This window comes from Cricetulus griseus, chromosome 6, assembly GCF_003668045.3.
Source record: "Cricetulus griseus strain 17A/GY chromosome 6, alternate assembly CriGri-PICRH-1.0, whole genome shotgun sequence".
NCBI lineage: Eukaryota > Metazoa > Chordata > Mammalia > Rodentia > Cricetidae > Cricetulus > Cricetulus griseus.
Genome location: NC_048599.1, coordinates 132,228,971 through 132,244,565, shown reverse-complemented (window position 1 = coordinate 132,244,565; position 15,595 = coordinate 132,228,971). Strand labels below are relative to the sequence as shown.

General features: G+C 34.7%; 1 protein-coding gene across 1 annotated transcript in view; it reads right to left on the bottom strand.

The window, feature by feature from the left end:
* Positions 1–11,796, bottom strand: part of LOC100773941 (low-density lipoprotein receptor-related protein 1B) — a 1,050,824-nt gene extending 1,039,028 nt beyond the window's left edge. Inside the window, exons 1-3 of the mRNA XM_035447074.1 lie at positions 11,740–11,796; positions 10,300–10,444; positions 4,524–4,652 (exon numbers count right to left, since the gene is read on the bottom strand). Of these exons, the coding sequence (XP_035302965.1) occupies positions 4,524–4,652; positions 10,300–10,444; positions 11,740–11,796 (331 nt within the window). The remainder of the gene's footprint in view (positions 1–4,523; positions 4,653–10,299; positions 10,445–11,739) is intronic.
* Between the last annotated feature and the right edge of the window lie 3,799 nt (positions 11,797–15,595).

Below are 15,595 nucleotides of genomic sequence, written 5' to 3'. Positions count from 1 at the left end.
CTACATGTGACATGTAAAGAACAGCAAACCAAACTACTGTACTGTACTGGTTGACGGGGATCACTCTTAACCAAGAACACTTCACATCTCATTTTCTTATCAAATGCCAATCACACTTACAGGTCAGGGAAGTGACCCTTACAAAGAGCAAAAGTCTTGATGCAACTTTGAACCAGTCCACTGACGTTTCACAAGAAGCAGTTCTGATCTATACAGTATTCTGGGGCATTAGTCTCACAAGAAAGTTTTAATGTGAGATGAATTTTAAAAAGAAACCATAGAAGTATGCCTTAATAACTGAACTGCAAAGAACACAAGAGGGAGAATGTTCTGTGCTCTACAGGATCCCATGGGCTGTCTAAGAAGAAGCAGCCATGGCGCCAATGATGGTTGATTCTCTAACTGCACATACCTTATTATTGCATCAGGAGATGTTCAATTATTTCCATGGTTTTAATTTAGAATATGGGAAGCTACAGTTTTTATTTCTTTCTCTCTTACTGTTTTCTTCCCTGTCATAGTTATGGAAACAGCAAGCAGCATGAGTGTGTTGGTGTCCCAGCTCTGTTTAGTGATGCACTGCATTGCATGATACTAAGAAAAACTGCAAGTACCTATCAATGTTTTCATTTATTCTGGCTTTGTTTTCCCCTAAATCAGTGAACAGCAAATAAAAAATGCATGCATCCGTTGTCAGCTCTGAAAACATATGTTCAGGTAACATTATACAGACTGAGCAGGTTTTAGTTGTATATTTAGGAGTACACACACACACACACACACACACACACACACACACACACACACACACCACCACCACCACCACCACCACCAGGACCACCACCATCACCACCACGACCACCACCACCACCAACAACAACAATTGATGAAAAAATATGCCATGAATTTGAAAGAACACAAGAAGGGAATGTGGTAGGGATAAGAGAGAAGAAAGATAAGTGGGAAATGAAAAAAATAATACTTTTATGTCAAAAATACAAAAGAAACATTTATTTTTTTTAAATAAAGACTAAAACAGAAACCTGAAGATGGTCAGTGTTTACACTTCTCTGAAGGTTACTGGTGCTCCACTCACCAAAAGAAGAACACTTTCCCAGACTTTCTCGAAAAGTGATCAGCATAAAATCAACACAGTTCTCTAAATGTTACCAGTGCTCCAGTACAATGAGTTGAATTCAACTGGTACAGGAGACCTGCTTTGTGTTAGTGGTTAGGACACAGAACAAACAGACCAAAATGCACAAATGTATCAAAATTAAAGCTGCTAAGAACTTACAATTTCTCCATTACTGGAGACTGGTACTCTTCTGTGAGCTCACATTAAACCCCAAGTTCAACTAGACAATTTAAATCACTTAGCAAGAAGAAAGGTACATTTAATAAATAAAATTTTATCATTTGTTTGTACAAAAAGTAAAAATAACCAGGAAGTTTCACTGGTAGCTCTAAATGAGTGTTTTTACATTGATATTTGATTAGACAGTTATTCACTCTTAGTGTAAATCTCATTACAGTCATAAACAGTATTTCATCTCGCTTACTTTAATGACTCTCCTCCAACAGTTTAGGATTTTCCAGGTATTCATGCCTGATGTTACTTTACAAATGGTCATCACTGGCTTTCTTTTATAAATGATTCCTTTTGAGTTCAGTAGTGCACAGTAAATAGTGTGACAACAAGTAGATACCCTATAAAGGTTTCCAACCCAGAAATGTTTGATTGAAACAGAGTGTGAAATGTATAGGGGAACCCCCCATTTCACAAATTAAGAGCTAAAGCTTCTTGCTTATTTGTTCCCTTTCCTCTTGACCACAAAGCCTACATCCCCCTCTCTCCATCATACATGCTTTGTAAAGATGCTCTTAGGGCTTATCAATTTTACTTGTATTCAGGCATGATACTACAAAAAAGGAATAGCAAAACTATTAATTTACCTAATTATTATCAATTGTCCAATTGAAAACAAGACCTCGTAGGCTTGATTTGGAGTGGACACATAGAAGGCTGCAACATGTTAAAACTTCAGGGTATTTGTAAACAGCTTGCAAGCCAGTTAATTATCTGTTCCTATGAAGAGTTGCTGCCCCAGGAATCTCTCTGTAAAACCCTCCTCCTTAGTCTGGTCTTAGGTAACCTCTCCATCATTTGGGCTTGATAGTTGCATATTTCTTTCTGGAAATTTTTGCAGCAGAATATATTTTTTAATGTGGCATATTAGGTAGAAAAGCATGTGAAACCAAAACCAACTGTTTTCTCTGGTTCATGTGCTATAAATGTGAGCAAACTAAAACAGACTGATGGTTTTCTTCCAAGATTGTGCAATTCATGGAATAAAATATTCATGTGACCTTCACAAGTAGTTGCTCTTTGTTATAGACTTAGACCCTTATTATTAGCAACTCATTTTTCTTAAACTTTAAGCCACAATAGTATCACCATAGCAACTGTTTATTTTTCAAATGCTGTAGGCAAATATTGTCTTCAAGCTAAGGGCATAGAGGTGATTTGTATACTCCATTATCAATTCCAGAGTCATCACCTTTCCTTGATACAGTGTGACATTACCATGTGCCATCCCTCTCTAGTCATATCCTATTACTGTCACATAAGCTCCTTGTGCAAAAAAGGAAGCAGTGTTCTGTTGAGTCAGGTTTATCACATTCCATTCTCCCTGAGTATCTGAGGCAATATTGTCTGACTCAATAGACACAGTGAAGAGTCAGCCTTCCTCAGTACATTCATATTTTGAATCAAAACTCTTCATGCAAGGGAAATTGGGAACATAGAACATGGCTTAATGATTTTGAAGGTTTAATTCCACACACAAATAATTAGAACCTTGTATATGAAACTGGTAATTCAAAGAGAAAATGAAGAATTGAAGGAGTTTCACTTTATGATTTAATATAAACATTTTATTTCTAAAGAATGTAATGCTCTCTCAAGGAAATGTTCAAACATGTTATGAGGTCTATGAAAGAAACTCATAGTAGTAATTTCCTGAGTTTCTATCAGTTTAACTTCAGAAAAGACACACTTCTCTCTTGTAACTCAGTACTTGCTAATAGGGGTAGGAGAGCATTCTTCCTTCCTCAACAAAATTTGAAGGACATGTTATGAAAACAGAGTTAAAGGAAATTAATGAGCCTAGGTGATACATTGTCTATAATATTCCCTCACAATATTCTTGAACTAATTGAGTAACATAAGATAGCAGTACCCTGTTGTTACTAGTGTATCTCCAAGATACTTCCTTAAATCAAAAATATTCACCAAGTATTTAACACTTGCTGAGAGTTATGTAGAACCTGAAAGTTTTATTTGCTGTTAACAGTAACAAAAAAGAAGCAGTTTATAAACATCAAATTTAAACATGGATCTGTTAAGTATATAATTTTAATTTAAAGCATAAATTATTTTTTCTTTGTCCCCTTCATATCTCCATTTTTCTTTTTCCTTCCTTTTATATTTCCTTCCCCTTTATAAAAACCTGGAATAATCATGTAGTAAGAAAGAAAGAAATTTAACACCAAAGAGAGTTACTCTCAAATGATACTGTAAAAAATACAATGATGTTAGGAAACAATGAAGTATCAGAGTGCACAGACACACATAGGCACACACACATGCACACACACACACACACACATAAAAAAGATAGTGATGGAGAGAGAATACATCTTTAAATGGAAACTCTTTTGAGTGCTGACCTTGTGGCTAAGCCTTAAAAAATAATAGAACAGTCCCTTGATTTGGGTACCTGAGTATACTTACTGTAGGCTGACAAGTGGAATGACTCAAGGAAAGAAAAGTACAGTTGAAGAAGGAAAACAAAATTTCTGGGATAGACAATTAAAGAGGGACCAAGGGCAAAGACTAGGACAGGGACAGGCACAGGGACATAGCCTTGTAAAGGTAAACAGTAAATTAGATAGATCCCATACTCTTTCAAGTAGCTGACAATTTCTTCTCAGGATCGGAAGAAGTTATTGACAACTTTTAAGTAAAAGAGAAAACTGAACTAGATTTTAACAGACTACTTTAGTATGTGGAATACAAATTTTAGGAGCAAAGCTAAAGTCCACAGAACCACATACATTATAGAGCTCAGTATAAGGATTGGTAATTAAAATCCATTAATCCACCTATTTTCTAAGTAGACATTACACCAGTTGAATGGGTCTTCTAATTATCAAAAAGATTGATCTGAGTTCCTACCACATATCATCATGGTTCACACAAGGGCAAGCCATACTACATGACTAAACCACATTGCAAAGAAAGAAAAAAGGAAGAAAGGAAGAAAGGGACAGAGGGAAGGAGGGAGGGAGAGAGTGACGGAGGGAGGGAGGCAGGGAGGGAGGGAGGGAGGGAGAAAGGGAGGGAGGGAGAAAGGGAGGGAGGGAGAAAGGGAGGGAGGGAGAAAGGGAGGAACGGAGGGAGGGAGGAAGTACTGTGAAACAGAGCTGGAGACTCTAGAAGAACAAAGATTATAACTTACCGTTTTTAACCTTGCAAGTTCTGTTGTCTGACTGCATTATATAGCCTTCCACACAACTGCAAGCATAGGATCCATATGTATTCAGGCAGGTCTGGCTGCAAGTACCATAAATGCTACATTCATCTTGGTCTGAAAGAAAAATTAATGTCATTTTAAGCAACTTTATGCTTTGAGGTTGAAGTTTTTCCTTGTAGAAAATGTTTATTTTCAAATAGAGTATTGTTTTCAAAATGAACTAATTCCAATAAACTACTTAAAATAATTGCAACTAGAAGTGAAGCTCATTACTGACTTAATATTTACAAAGGGAAAAGATAATATTTAGTGTGAAATTATTTGTTATGAATGGGTGCTGACTTTAATTGTGATGGTCATGCTATCAAACATAATTGTCTTTATAATACTGTAAAATGCACTGTAATATATTTTTGTTAAGTAATTCCAGTATTCATAAACATGGCTGTTTCACTGTTTTATTTAAGAATTAACCTTGTAGAAGGCGTTTAATCTTCAGATTGAATGTGTTTTTTTTTTTTTGAGCCAAACCATGCAAACAATCTTCACTATTTCAAAAAGGGAAATTATCGAATAATTACTGAAACTAAAAGTTTTACCATTTTTAAATGTTTAATATTTTATTTTGTTATTGTCATACATATGTGTCTGAGATATATATGGGCACACTTGAAATCATGACATGCATGTAGAGATCAGGGGACACTTTAGTAGAGACAGTTCTCTCACATATTTGTTTTCGTGAATTAAAGGGATCCAAATCATGTTTGTGAAACAATACTTTCATCTGCTGAGCTATGTGTCCAGACATTAGATTTTGCTCTTAATTAGATTTGGTTTATCATTCATAGTCCTCCTTCTACTTCTATTGTTCAAAATGATAATTGCCTTTATCAGAAAAAAATTAGCTTTCTTTCTTTCTCCAATGGAGTCTTACTAGATACTCACTGAATATAGAAACCACACTTAAGTAAGAGTTAAGTATAGACCACATGCTCAATAATAGATGGCCAAGCTGAACCAAACTTAATGGTATTTTTGAAGATCTTTAAATTTGTTTCATTTTTTTCCAGCATCACAGATATTTTACTTACATAGTATGGTTTTTGATTTTGTTTGATGGAGTGTGTGTGTGTGTGTGTGTGTGTGTGTGTGTGTGTGTGTGTGTGTTTATTCTGATTTTGATTTGCTTCTTAGTTTTTCCTCTTGTGTGTTTGTTTGTTTTATCCATTTTAAAACGTTTTATACTATTGTATTGTTTTCAGATGCCTGTTGAGAGAGAGAGAAAAAAAAAAAGGATTGGATTTGAGAAGCTCTAACAGTGGAGAGAATTGTGGAGGAATTGACATAGAAGAAACAATAATCAGAATGTAATGTGAGAAAACTCTTTTTTTTTCAATAAAAAGGAAAATTTCACAATTTTGTGAGTTTAAACAATATAAGGATTTCCTTACTCCAACAAAAAATAGAATATTGTTAGATCTAACAGCTTCTAGCAGGAATTGAGATGACATAGATATTTAATCTGCAGGAGTCAAGTAGTGAAAGTGTGTATAAGGCAAAATGTAATTTATAGTCCTGATAATGAAATAATATGCATACTAATCTAGAAGGCCATATGTATGATATATAACATTTGGAAGATAATTACTAGAAAGTAGCCAAATGATGACCTTTATTTTCTAATTCTAAATGAATTTGGGTTAAAGATGAGTTGATGAATGTAGAAAGAATTTAAACCAGAAAAAACTAAATTTAAATTCATAAAAATGAATTTTTATAATATATAAATAAAGATTATATCAATTACATATTGTATGTAATATATATATATATATATATACATATATATATATATATATATAATCTGTGTGCATACATTTTTTGAGACAGGCTCTCATGAGTTCTAGATTGGCCTTAGAATTCCCATGCAGTCTGACCATAAACTCCTAATCCTCCTTATGCTGCAACACTCAGCACATTTTAAATTCATTATATTTTGAAGTCAGTGGAGTAATAATAGAGAAAAGAGACTAGACAGACAAAACTTTAAGATATAGACTAACACCTGAAAGCTGGATAATAGAAGTTAGCAGTCATCCAAGTAAAGAATATAGGAACTATGGATTTTAGTAGAGGGTGAGCAAGCATTTTATATGTAAAGTTTCAAGTATCTTGGGATATTCTCTGGGTACTGTGCAGAAAGCAATGGAAAATATAAGTGGAGAGAGGAGAGAGAGAGAGAGAGAGAGAGAGAGAGAGAGAGAGAGAGAGAGAGAGATCTGACCTATGCTTGGAAGATAGGAGCATATGAATAGTAGACATTAAAAGAAATGATAAAGTTGACTATTTTGCAAAATGAAAGGCATATGAAGACAAAGTCACCTGGTGACAAACAGTATCTGAATGTCAGGAGGACAGGTGTGGAAATGGCCTACATGAGAATCCTCTGTAGGGGTCCCTATGAATCTTTGAGGATATTAAAAACAAGAACTTTCCAAGGATGTCAATTATCAAGATTAATGACCCAACAGGACCCAATAAAAAGTGCCTTTGAGACACAGACAGCAAGTAGGGTACTGATCTTGGAATAATGTGAGAATCCTATATTACATACTAAACCATTTTCTATCATGTATTCCACATGTAGAAACTGCATTACTTTATTGGCTTTCACACTGTATCTTGAGATATCTACAAACAAGAGTTTTATCTCTAATAAGTTAAAACCCTTTAAATTACCTTGAAATTATAGTAAATACATAGTTCTCATTATCATAACTAAAACAGAGGAGGTCTGCATAAGCTAATAAATGTGCTGACATCTCAAGTAACAAGTTTTCAAAGTCATATGGAACAACGATGAAGGGGTTAGACTTTCTTAGTCATAATGGAAAGAAAATCTTCAAAACTCTTCTTAATGAATAATGAGGTTGCAAGTCAACAATGTCTGAAAGAGTGAACAACACAATGCAGTCAGTTGCTAAGGATCTGCATATTAAATAAGGACAAGCACAGCTGTAATGTGATGCCCACAGAGGCAAGTTCTTGGTAGAGCTTCCTTCCTTCCTTCCTTCCTCCCTCCCTCCCTTCCTTCCTTCCTCCCTCCCTACTTTCTTTCTTCCCTTCATTTCTCTTTATTTCTTTTTATTCTTCCCTTGTTTAATGTGAAAGAATATGGGCATACTGTTTGACTACATAGTGAGTCAGCGAAGGAGCAGTTTTTCAACATACGTAGTAGAAAATTGGAGAGTACATTAACCAATACTTAAAACAACTTGAATAAATACTAAAATAGAAGGAGTGAATGCATGAAGTAAGCTGTATAAGAATAAAGGACACAATGCTGTGTGGAAATGTATGGCAGAAGTATAGACTAAGTTGATTTAATAGGTATCAGAGGGAACCTACTAAGATCTGTGTAGAGTAAAGTACATCTATTGACCAAAGCTGAAGGAAACAGACTAAGAGAGTATATTGTAGGGGAATAAAGAATTCTATGGTATAATTTGGATAGGGATTCTCAAGAGATTGGTAGCAGATAAAAACTGCCCACTTTCCAAAGATCTTTTAGTGTAATTCTACAAGGCAGTTTTATGACAACCCTGCTCTCCTTCCCATGAGAAACTCCAGCAGGAAGGGTATCCAGCAAAGATGGAGAGATGATGTTACCTCCAACACACAACCATCTACTCCTGGGAATGACATTGAAAAAAGTCTCGTTGTTTTGCCCCTCATATAAGGTTTTGCCACACATTTAGGCTTCAGTCAGAACTTCCTATGACTATATTATTTCTTCAAATATTAATAATCTTTATCTTTGTGTATCACCTCTTACTATCATTATAATAAAACAAGGAAAGGTAGCAGGAGTGAGTGAGAGAGGGGGGATGAGAGAGTGAGAAAGAAAGAAATAGAAATGGGAATGGGGAAGCAAAAGGAAGACGAAAAAAGAAAATAGAAGACAGATAAAAAACAAAAACAAAAACAAGATAATCATTCATTTGAATTCTTGTTTCAGGGTTGGCTTCTGGGAAAACCAAAGCTAATAAAGGAATTTAATAAGGGAAAGCAAAAATATTGCCGCGTAGCATAAGGGGCTATTTATGTTAGCAAAGAATTAACCTTTATGGAATTCTTTACTCTGACTTTGAATTTCTTTACAGTCCAAAAATAACTTGCAGTCATGGATGGCTCATTTGAAGCAAGGACTCTGGGGGATAGAAAGAGTATCATTTGGAGCTACGTCTACAGTAATGTTGAAATAAATTTATTTTTGCATTTGGAAAATTTCAGCCCTTGGTTGCAGTAATGATGCTAATGTACTTTCACAGGTTTTCCAACTTTAACATTATTGGTTTCTATTTTAGTTTTAGTAATATGACTAGGTTATCCAGGAAAGAAATGTGATTAATAATTTCCTTTGTTCTTTTAACCTAGGCAGATTATATTGCTGTGACATTCATGTAACTCCACAAAATTGGCTGCAGAAGAATAGGCATGCTATTTCTTGTGATGTTGCCCATAAGGACAGGGAATTGCCTGGAAATAGAGTTGAAGAGAAATGATTCTTACACTTAGCCCCTAAAGAGTGCAAGCAAAATAAAGGGAATTCACTTTCTATGTGTTACTTCCAAAACAATCACTACATGTTTTCTTTTTTTTTTTCTCCATTTTCAACAAAAGAAATTGAACATGTCTGAGTTTTTCTTGTTAATTAAGAGATTAAAGATTCATAGACTTCAATTCAATTTTATGTTTGCTCCAGAAAGAACAGATCTTCAATCCTTTGGGTTAAGGTTTAGTGAGAGAGTAGGGTGCCAAGAGATCCATGCCCTAGCCCAAAGCATAAATAGATAGGGTTTGAACTGCGAAAATCCAGCATACCCACATACTTTATATTTTTCATCACTTATCATTGGCTGACTTTAATGATTATGAAGACATTAATGCTAATTCTTACAAACATCAAATTTTGTGTATAGTCTTCTGATTTTTAAAGGTTCTTTTAAAGCACTATTTTGTTTTTCTATGGCAGGTTTAGGATAAGGTAAATATTTGATTATGGATACTTTTGTAACACTTTTGTTTCCCAGCAAACAAATAATAACCTTAAAGAGATACTACTTATCTTTTGATTGTAAAAGGTGTCTCAAGGAGAATGAATAGAGTTGTCATACTTGGCCTATTTAAGTATTGGGAAGTGGAGACACATGTAGAGAAATGGGGCCTAGTAGGTGGTCTTAGGTTATCAGGACTACTCTTTTTTTTTTCCAAGACAGTGTTTCTCTGTGACTTTGGAACTAGCTCTTGTAGACCAGGCTACTCTTGAACTCACAGAGATCCACCTACCTCTGCCTCCCAAGTGCTGGGGTTAAATGGGTGTGTCACCACCGCCTGGCCAGGACTGCTCTTGAAGGGGATTTGGACCTGAACCTTCCAGTTATCTATTTGTTCATGGTAAGGGGAGGGGGGCTTTGTTTATCATATACTCATGTTGAAATGCTATAGGGCTTTTAAAAATGGTCTGGAGCCTTAAGAGCTATGAGCCAAAATACAGCTCCCATATATTTATTTTGAGACAGGATCTCACTATGTCTTGCTCCATAGATCTTGCCAGCCTGGAACTCACTATGTAAACAGGAGGCTGGCTTTGAACTCACAGGGATCCACCTTCCCTTCTTCTTAATGTACTTATCTCACATACTTGTCTAGAAAAATAACATGCCAACTAATAAAGAGAGTCACATTTCATACTTGCCTTTACAGCTTCTCCCATCTTCTGTTACTTCAAATCCATCCTCACAGTAACATCTTGTAATATTTCTGATCACTGCACATTTAAACTGGCAATTCAGCTGCTGACAACTGGGTAGCAGTTCTGCAGAGGAAAACCAAATACAGCTCTATAGCAAATATGCACATAGAAATATTTAAATATAAATATTGTTAATATTAAGCAAAATTGAGAAAGAGAGGGAGCTATACCTATTGTCTTCAAAAAGGCTGGTTAACATTTATTTGAGGGATTGGTAACAACACGTAATGTCAATCAGTTTTCAGTTTCTACCATGTTAAAATATTACTATGTTCAAGTAACAAGTCTTTTCAAATTCTGGTAAATTAAATTATTCCAAGAGGAAAAGTGTCAGTGTGCAGGTTCATTTCCCCATCCATGTCTCTCTGCCTGATGTATCAGTTGATTTTCTATCTTTGGAAGCTTGTTTTGATTTACCAATCCATGTGTAACATGCATAAAATCAATGTGAGTACATTCTAACTCAATAATTTACTTTTCATTGATGGAAAATATTAGAGAAATTCTGGACATAATTTATTTCTTTATGCTTGAGTTCTTCCAGAATAAATACATCATTAAAGCACAAGTTAGAAAACCTCCAAACAAATTCAGACTCATTTCGATAATGCACAAGACACTGGTTGAGAGGAGCACACATTGCACAGGTACTAATTGGAGGAGGATTTGCTAGATTTGAAAATAATTTCAATAGAAGCTATGACTGTGTATCTGCCCTCAAAATATTATTCTAATGTATTAGAACAATACAATGTTCCCTTAGGATGAATGATAAGTATTCTGAAGACTAAAGTTAAATGAGTCAAAATATGTTGTTATTTGGCAAAAAAAGTTATTTGGTGGTTTTTTTTGTTTTGTTTTGTTTTTTTTTTTTTTTTTTTTTTTTTTTGGTTTTTCCAGACAGGGTTTCTCTGTGTAGCTTTGGAGCCTGCCTGGCACTTGCTCTGTAGACCAGGCTGGCCTCGAACTCACAGAGATCCACCTGCCTCTGCCTCCAGAGTGCTGGGATTAAAGGCATGTGCCACCAACGTCTGGCTTATTTGGTGCTTTATATAAATATAAAAAAATGGTAGACAACAAATCAAAATAATACATCTAGAACATTCTAAATTGAGCACTAGGTACCTTAGTATGATATAATTACCTGTAATATTGCCCCACCTTGACTGCTTCCAATTTAATTTTAAGACCATTTCATCATCCTTCTCTTAAAGCTCAAAACCTCCTTCCTAATATTCACTCACTTATGCCAAACTTGTGTCTTATTTCTTTCAGGAAGATAGATTGGTTAGAGGATATTTTATTAGTTTTATAGTCCGCGTTTGTTCTACTGTGCAAATTCTTGCCCTCTGTCTTTCACACTTAGCTGAGCTAATAACGAACCTCTCCACACCACCACTTTTCTGCTAGTCCCACCTCCTTTCTACTCTCCAAGGCCATTGCTTAAGTTGTAGTCAGCTTCCCCTCCTGCTCATTTTTTTTTTCATTTAAAACAGGTCTGGTTTGTCAAAGTAAATAAAGCCTAACTCTATTTGCAAACATTTTATTGGAACATTGCCACACTCATTATTTACACACAACTTACATTCTGCTTTCATACCACCTCAGAGACCATTAGGGCCTCGAAATATAAATATAACTTGTTCCTGTTAGAGAATAGGTTTTCTGAATGCTATACTAGTTCATTCTCAGTACCAAACATGTCTTCTGTTTTCTCAGATTACAAAGGCCTCAGACTTCATCTCACCCCCTCTACCTATATCACTATTGCCAATTCTTCTATTTCTTCTTTTTCTATTTCTATGTCTAGGTGCATATCACTATGTATATATCTTCTTTTTTCATGTATTTTTACCTTAAGCTTACTTCATTAACTTCCCTTCAGGGCTTGTATAGGAAGTTCTAGTAACCTTCATGTCTTAAGTGCACTGGGCCTGCTTGAACCTCAAGTGACCTGATCAACTATCAGTTCATTGTGCTTCCAGAATACTATGTACTTGGCTTTCTATCATTTCATGGCCTTTTATGTTAATTTCCATTTCTTTTTTGTCTACCTGAGGATGTAGTATGCCAAGGACAAATCGATGGTGTTTTTCTTTGTCTGTTGCTCACTTGTGAACTCCATTGTTCAGAACATAAATTTTGTTCTTGAATTATAAAGCTAATTTTGATTATCTCAATTTCCAAATTTCATAAACTAAATACTAATTGAAATATTGTGTTTTCTTTTCTTTTCTTTTTGGTTTTTTAAGACAGAGTAACTTTATGTAACAGCCCTAGCAGTCTTTGAACTAGTTCTGCAGACCAGGCTGGCTTATAACTCACAAAATCTGCCTGCCTCTGCCTCTCCTTGCTGGGATTAAAGACATGTGTTACTACCACCCAGCTGTTTTCATTTTCTTGATGGAGATTCAATTGATATAAAATGCAAGTATATCTACTTTGTAGTTCAAATATTCAATCCATGTTAACAAAATATGGATATAGATGTTACTAACTATTTAATGAACAATGTCCATGCCTTTTATCTAAAGAATGCCAATACAGAATATGGAATGATTGATTCTTCTAAATCTCATCTTTGCTTACTAAATTTGGTTGTAATTTAAGAATTAGACTCTGAATAATAAATCTCTTTGAACCTTCATAGTGTTTTAGAAGAAGAACTTGTAGCTACAAGCAAGACCAAGATTCTACTGTAAGTGTAGGACACAACTTCATTATAGGGGCAGTGTATCAGCAAACCTGTCTGAGAACTGTCCAAATTTTGACTATCTAATTGAGAGTAGTAGATTATTTAATTAATTGAAAAATTATTATTATTATTAATTATGATTCAATAATTAGCTGCTAGAGATACAGAAAGTAATTTATAATTGGTATTAGATCAATAAATTAACAATATATCTTGATTTAAAAATGAGAATTAACACTAGTCATCACTTCCACTTCACTTACCATCCCTCCCAAATTTGGATAATTAAACTGTGACTCAGTGGAAGCAGTCTAAACTTTACTTCAGTTGACAGAGCACTTCAGTATGGTGCTCCCTGGTGAACAGATCCGTGCTAAGAACTCTATCTAGTCTCATATCCTAAAAATTTGGGAGATTCATGTAGCAACTCACAGTATGACATGGCAGTAAATGAGGCTAAGTAGAAAGGATAACACTTTAAAAGCTAGCTGTGACACAGGGCAAATGAATACCTAAAAAGCATGTACTTCATGATTTACAAAGATAAGAATTCTTCCATGATTAAGAAATGTGGAAATATATCACAGAAATAGTCGTGAAAAAGTGAAGTCAAGCAGACTTTCAATGAAAGGTTGGAGAAATGGCTCAGTGGTTAAGAACATTTGCTGTACAACCATGAAGACCTGAATTCAGATCCAAACAATTATATAACAAGCCAGATGTCATCTCATATGGGCCTATCATCTCAGCTATGTGGAGCATAAATGGGAGAATCAATGATGATTACTGATTGCCAAACCAAAGGAAAAATGTGTCAGGGAGAGGAATAAATGAGAAGATGACCTGACACCTTCCTCTGACATTTGTGTGTGTATTCAGACAGGAATATGCAGAGAAGCACACTATCTTGTGCCCACATCACACATATATGCATGTTCAAATGCATACACATACCACCCCACACACACACTCACTCACTCACACACCATAATAAAATTATAGACAACTATAAGAATGCATCCCAAGTAAAAGAAAATATTGAATAAATATTCCTTCCCAGCTTTTCCTTTTTAATGTATTGATTCACAAATGAAACCCCAAATATCCTTTGTTTAGTCTATAGTTTCCCTCTAATTGTGCAATGCCTGAAAAGTTTCCAATTTGGTGTGGATAGGCAGACGAGGATAAATTTAAAAAAGAGAAATATTGGATCTCTAACATTGGACTTTAAACCTGGTTTATGACAAAATGTTAAAATATAGAAAGAAATCTGATATTTGAGTCTACTGGGTGTTCACTTCCCAATGATATGTGTATTTGCAGGATGAAGGACAGAAGACAATAAAACAATATATGGGACTGTGGGAAATTGCTAAATATAGACTCTGCTAAAATATCACAAATAATTCTGAAAAATAGCACTATGAAACTAAAATTCAATATGAGGTTTCTTTATAAAAATCATTAATAACAATTATAAAGCTATCTATTTGAAGTACACAGCATATATATATATATATATATGTATATATATATTATATATAATTTTAGCTGATTATTTTCTCCAAATGAAAATTTAGGCCACAAGTTATGATGGTAGAGTATATAAACCAGGTGTTTTCTTAGAATTAGAACTAGAATAACGCTGGGCTGGGATTCAGTATTATGATAGAGTCTTGTTTTAAAAGCACAAGGCTTGCTTTCCAACTCCAGAAATAGAAAAGGTAGCTACATAAACAAAATAACAACAGCCAAAGAAAACCTGTGCAAACTCTTCTAGAAATGGAATAGTTGGGAATATTTAAGAGATGAAAATTGCCTTCTTCATCACTAAAGGAAAATGAAATTTTACATTGAAGATTGAAGCATGGCATATGTGGTATCATTAAGATTCTTAAATGCCATTGCTAATTACTCATTCACCTTCCTAATCTTACCAAGGGTTACATTCTGATTCCTACTAAGTCAGTTCCTTTGAGAAGTTATTAAAATAAAATTTTAGTGACTATACGATATCTATAATTTACAGTGGATTATTTAAGTATGGAAATACAACCAATTTAGAAAGAATGTGGTGAAAAAACCCGAGTACTAAGTGTTTTTTGTCCAAGTGTTTATATAGGAGTATCATATAGGTTACCTTGTTATTTCTCATTTAAATTTTATAGTAATCATGTATACAAGTTAGTTTTCTCTATTATTATAACAAATATCCAAAGCCATTAATCTTGTAAAGCTAAGAGGTTTATTTACCTCACAGTTTTGGGGGAGTCAGGATATGCCTCATTACTAACTTAGCTTTGGTAAAGATATCCTGACAGATGGCCAGAGGATTTGAGGGATAGACAGATGACATTTTAAATGACAAAACCAACTAACACTTCAGAACACAACTCAAAGGCACATAAAACTTGCTCTAATAAGACTACTCCATGAGAACAACATGCCTTACTGAGGATGTTGCCATGGACACCTTGAAGTGGTCCCAATATACCCAAACTCTAAAAATTCATCACATCCCAAATGCCACACTGGGGACCAAAT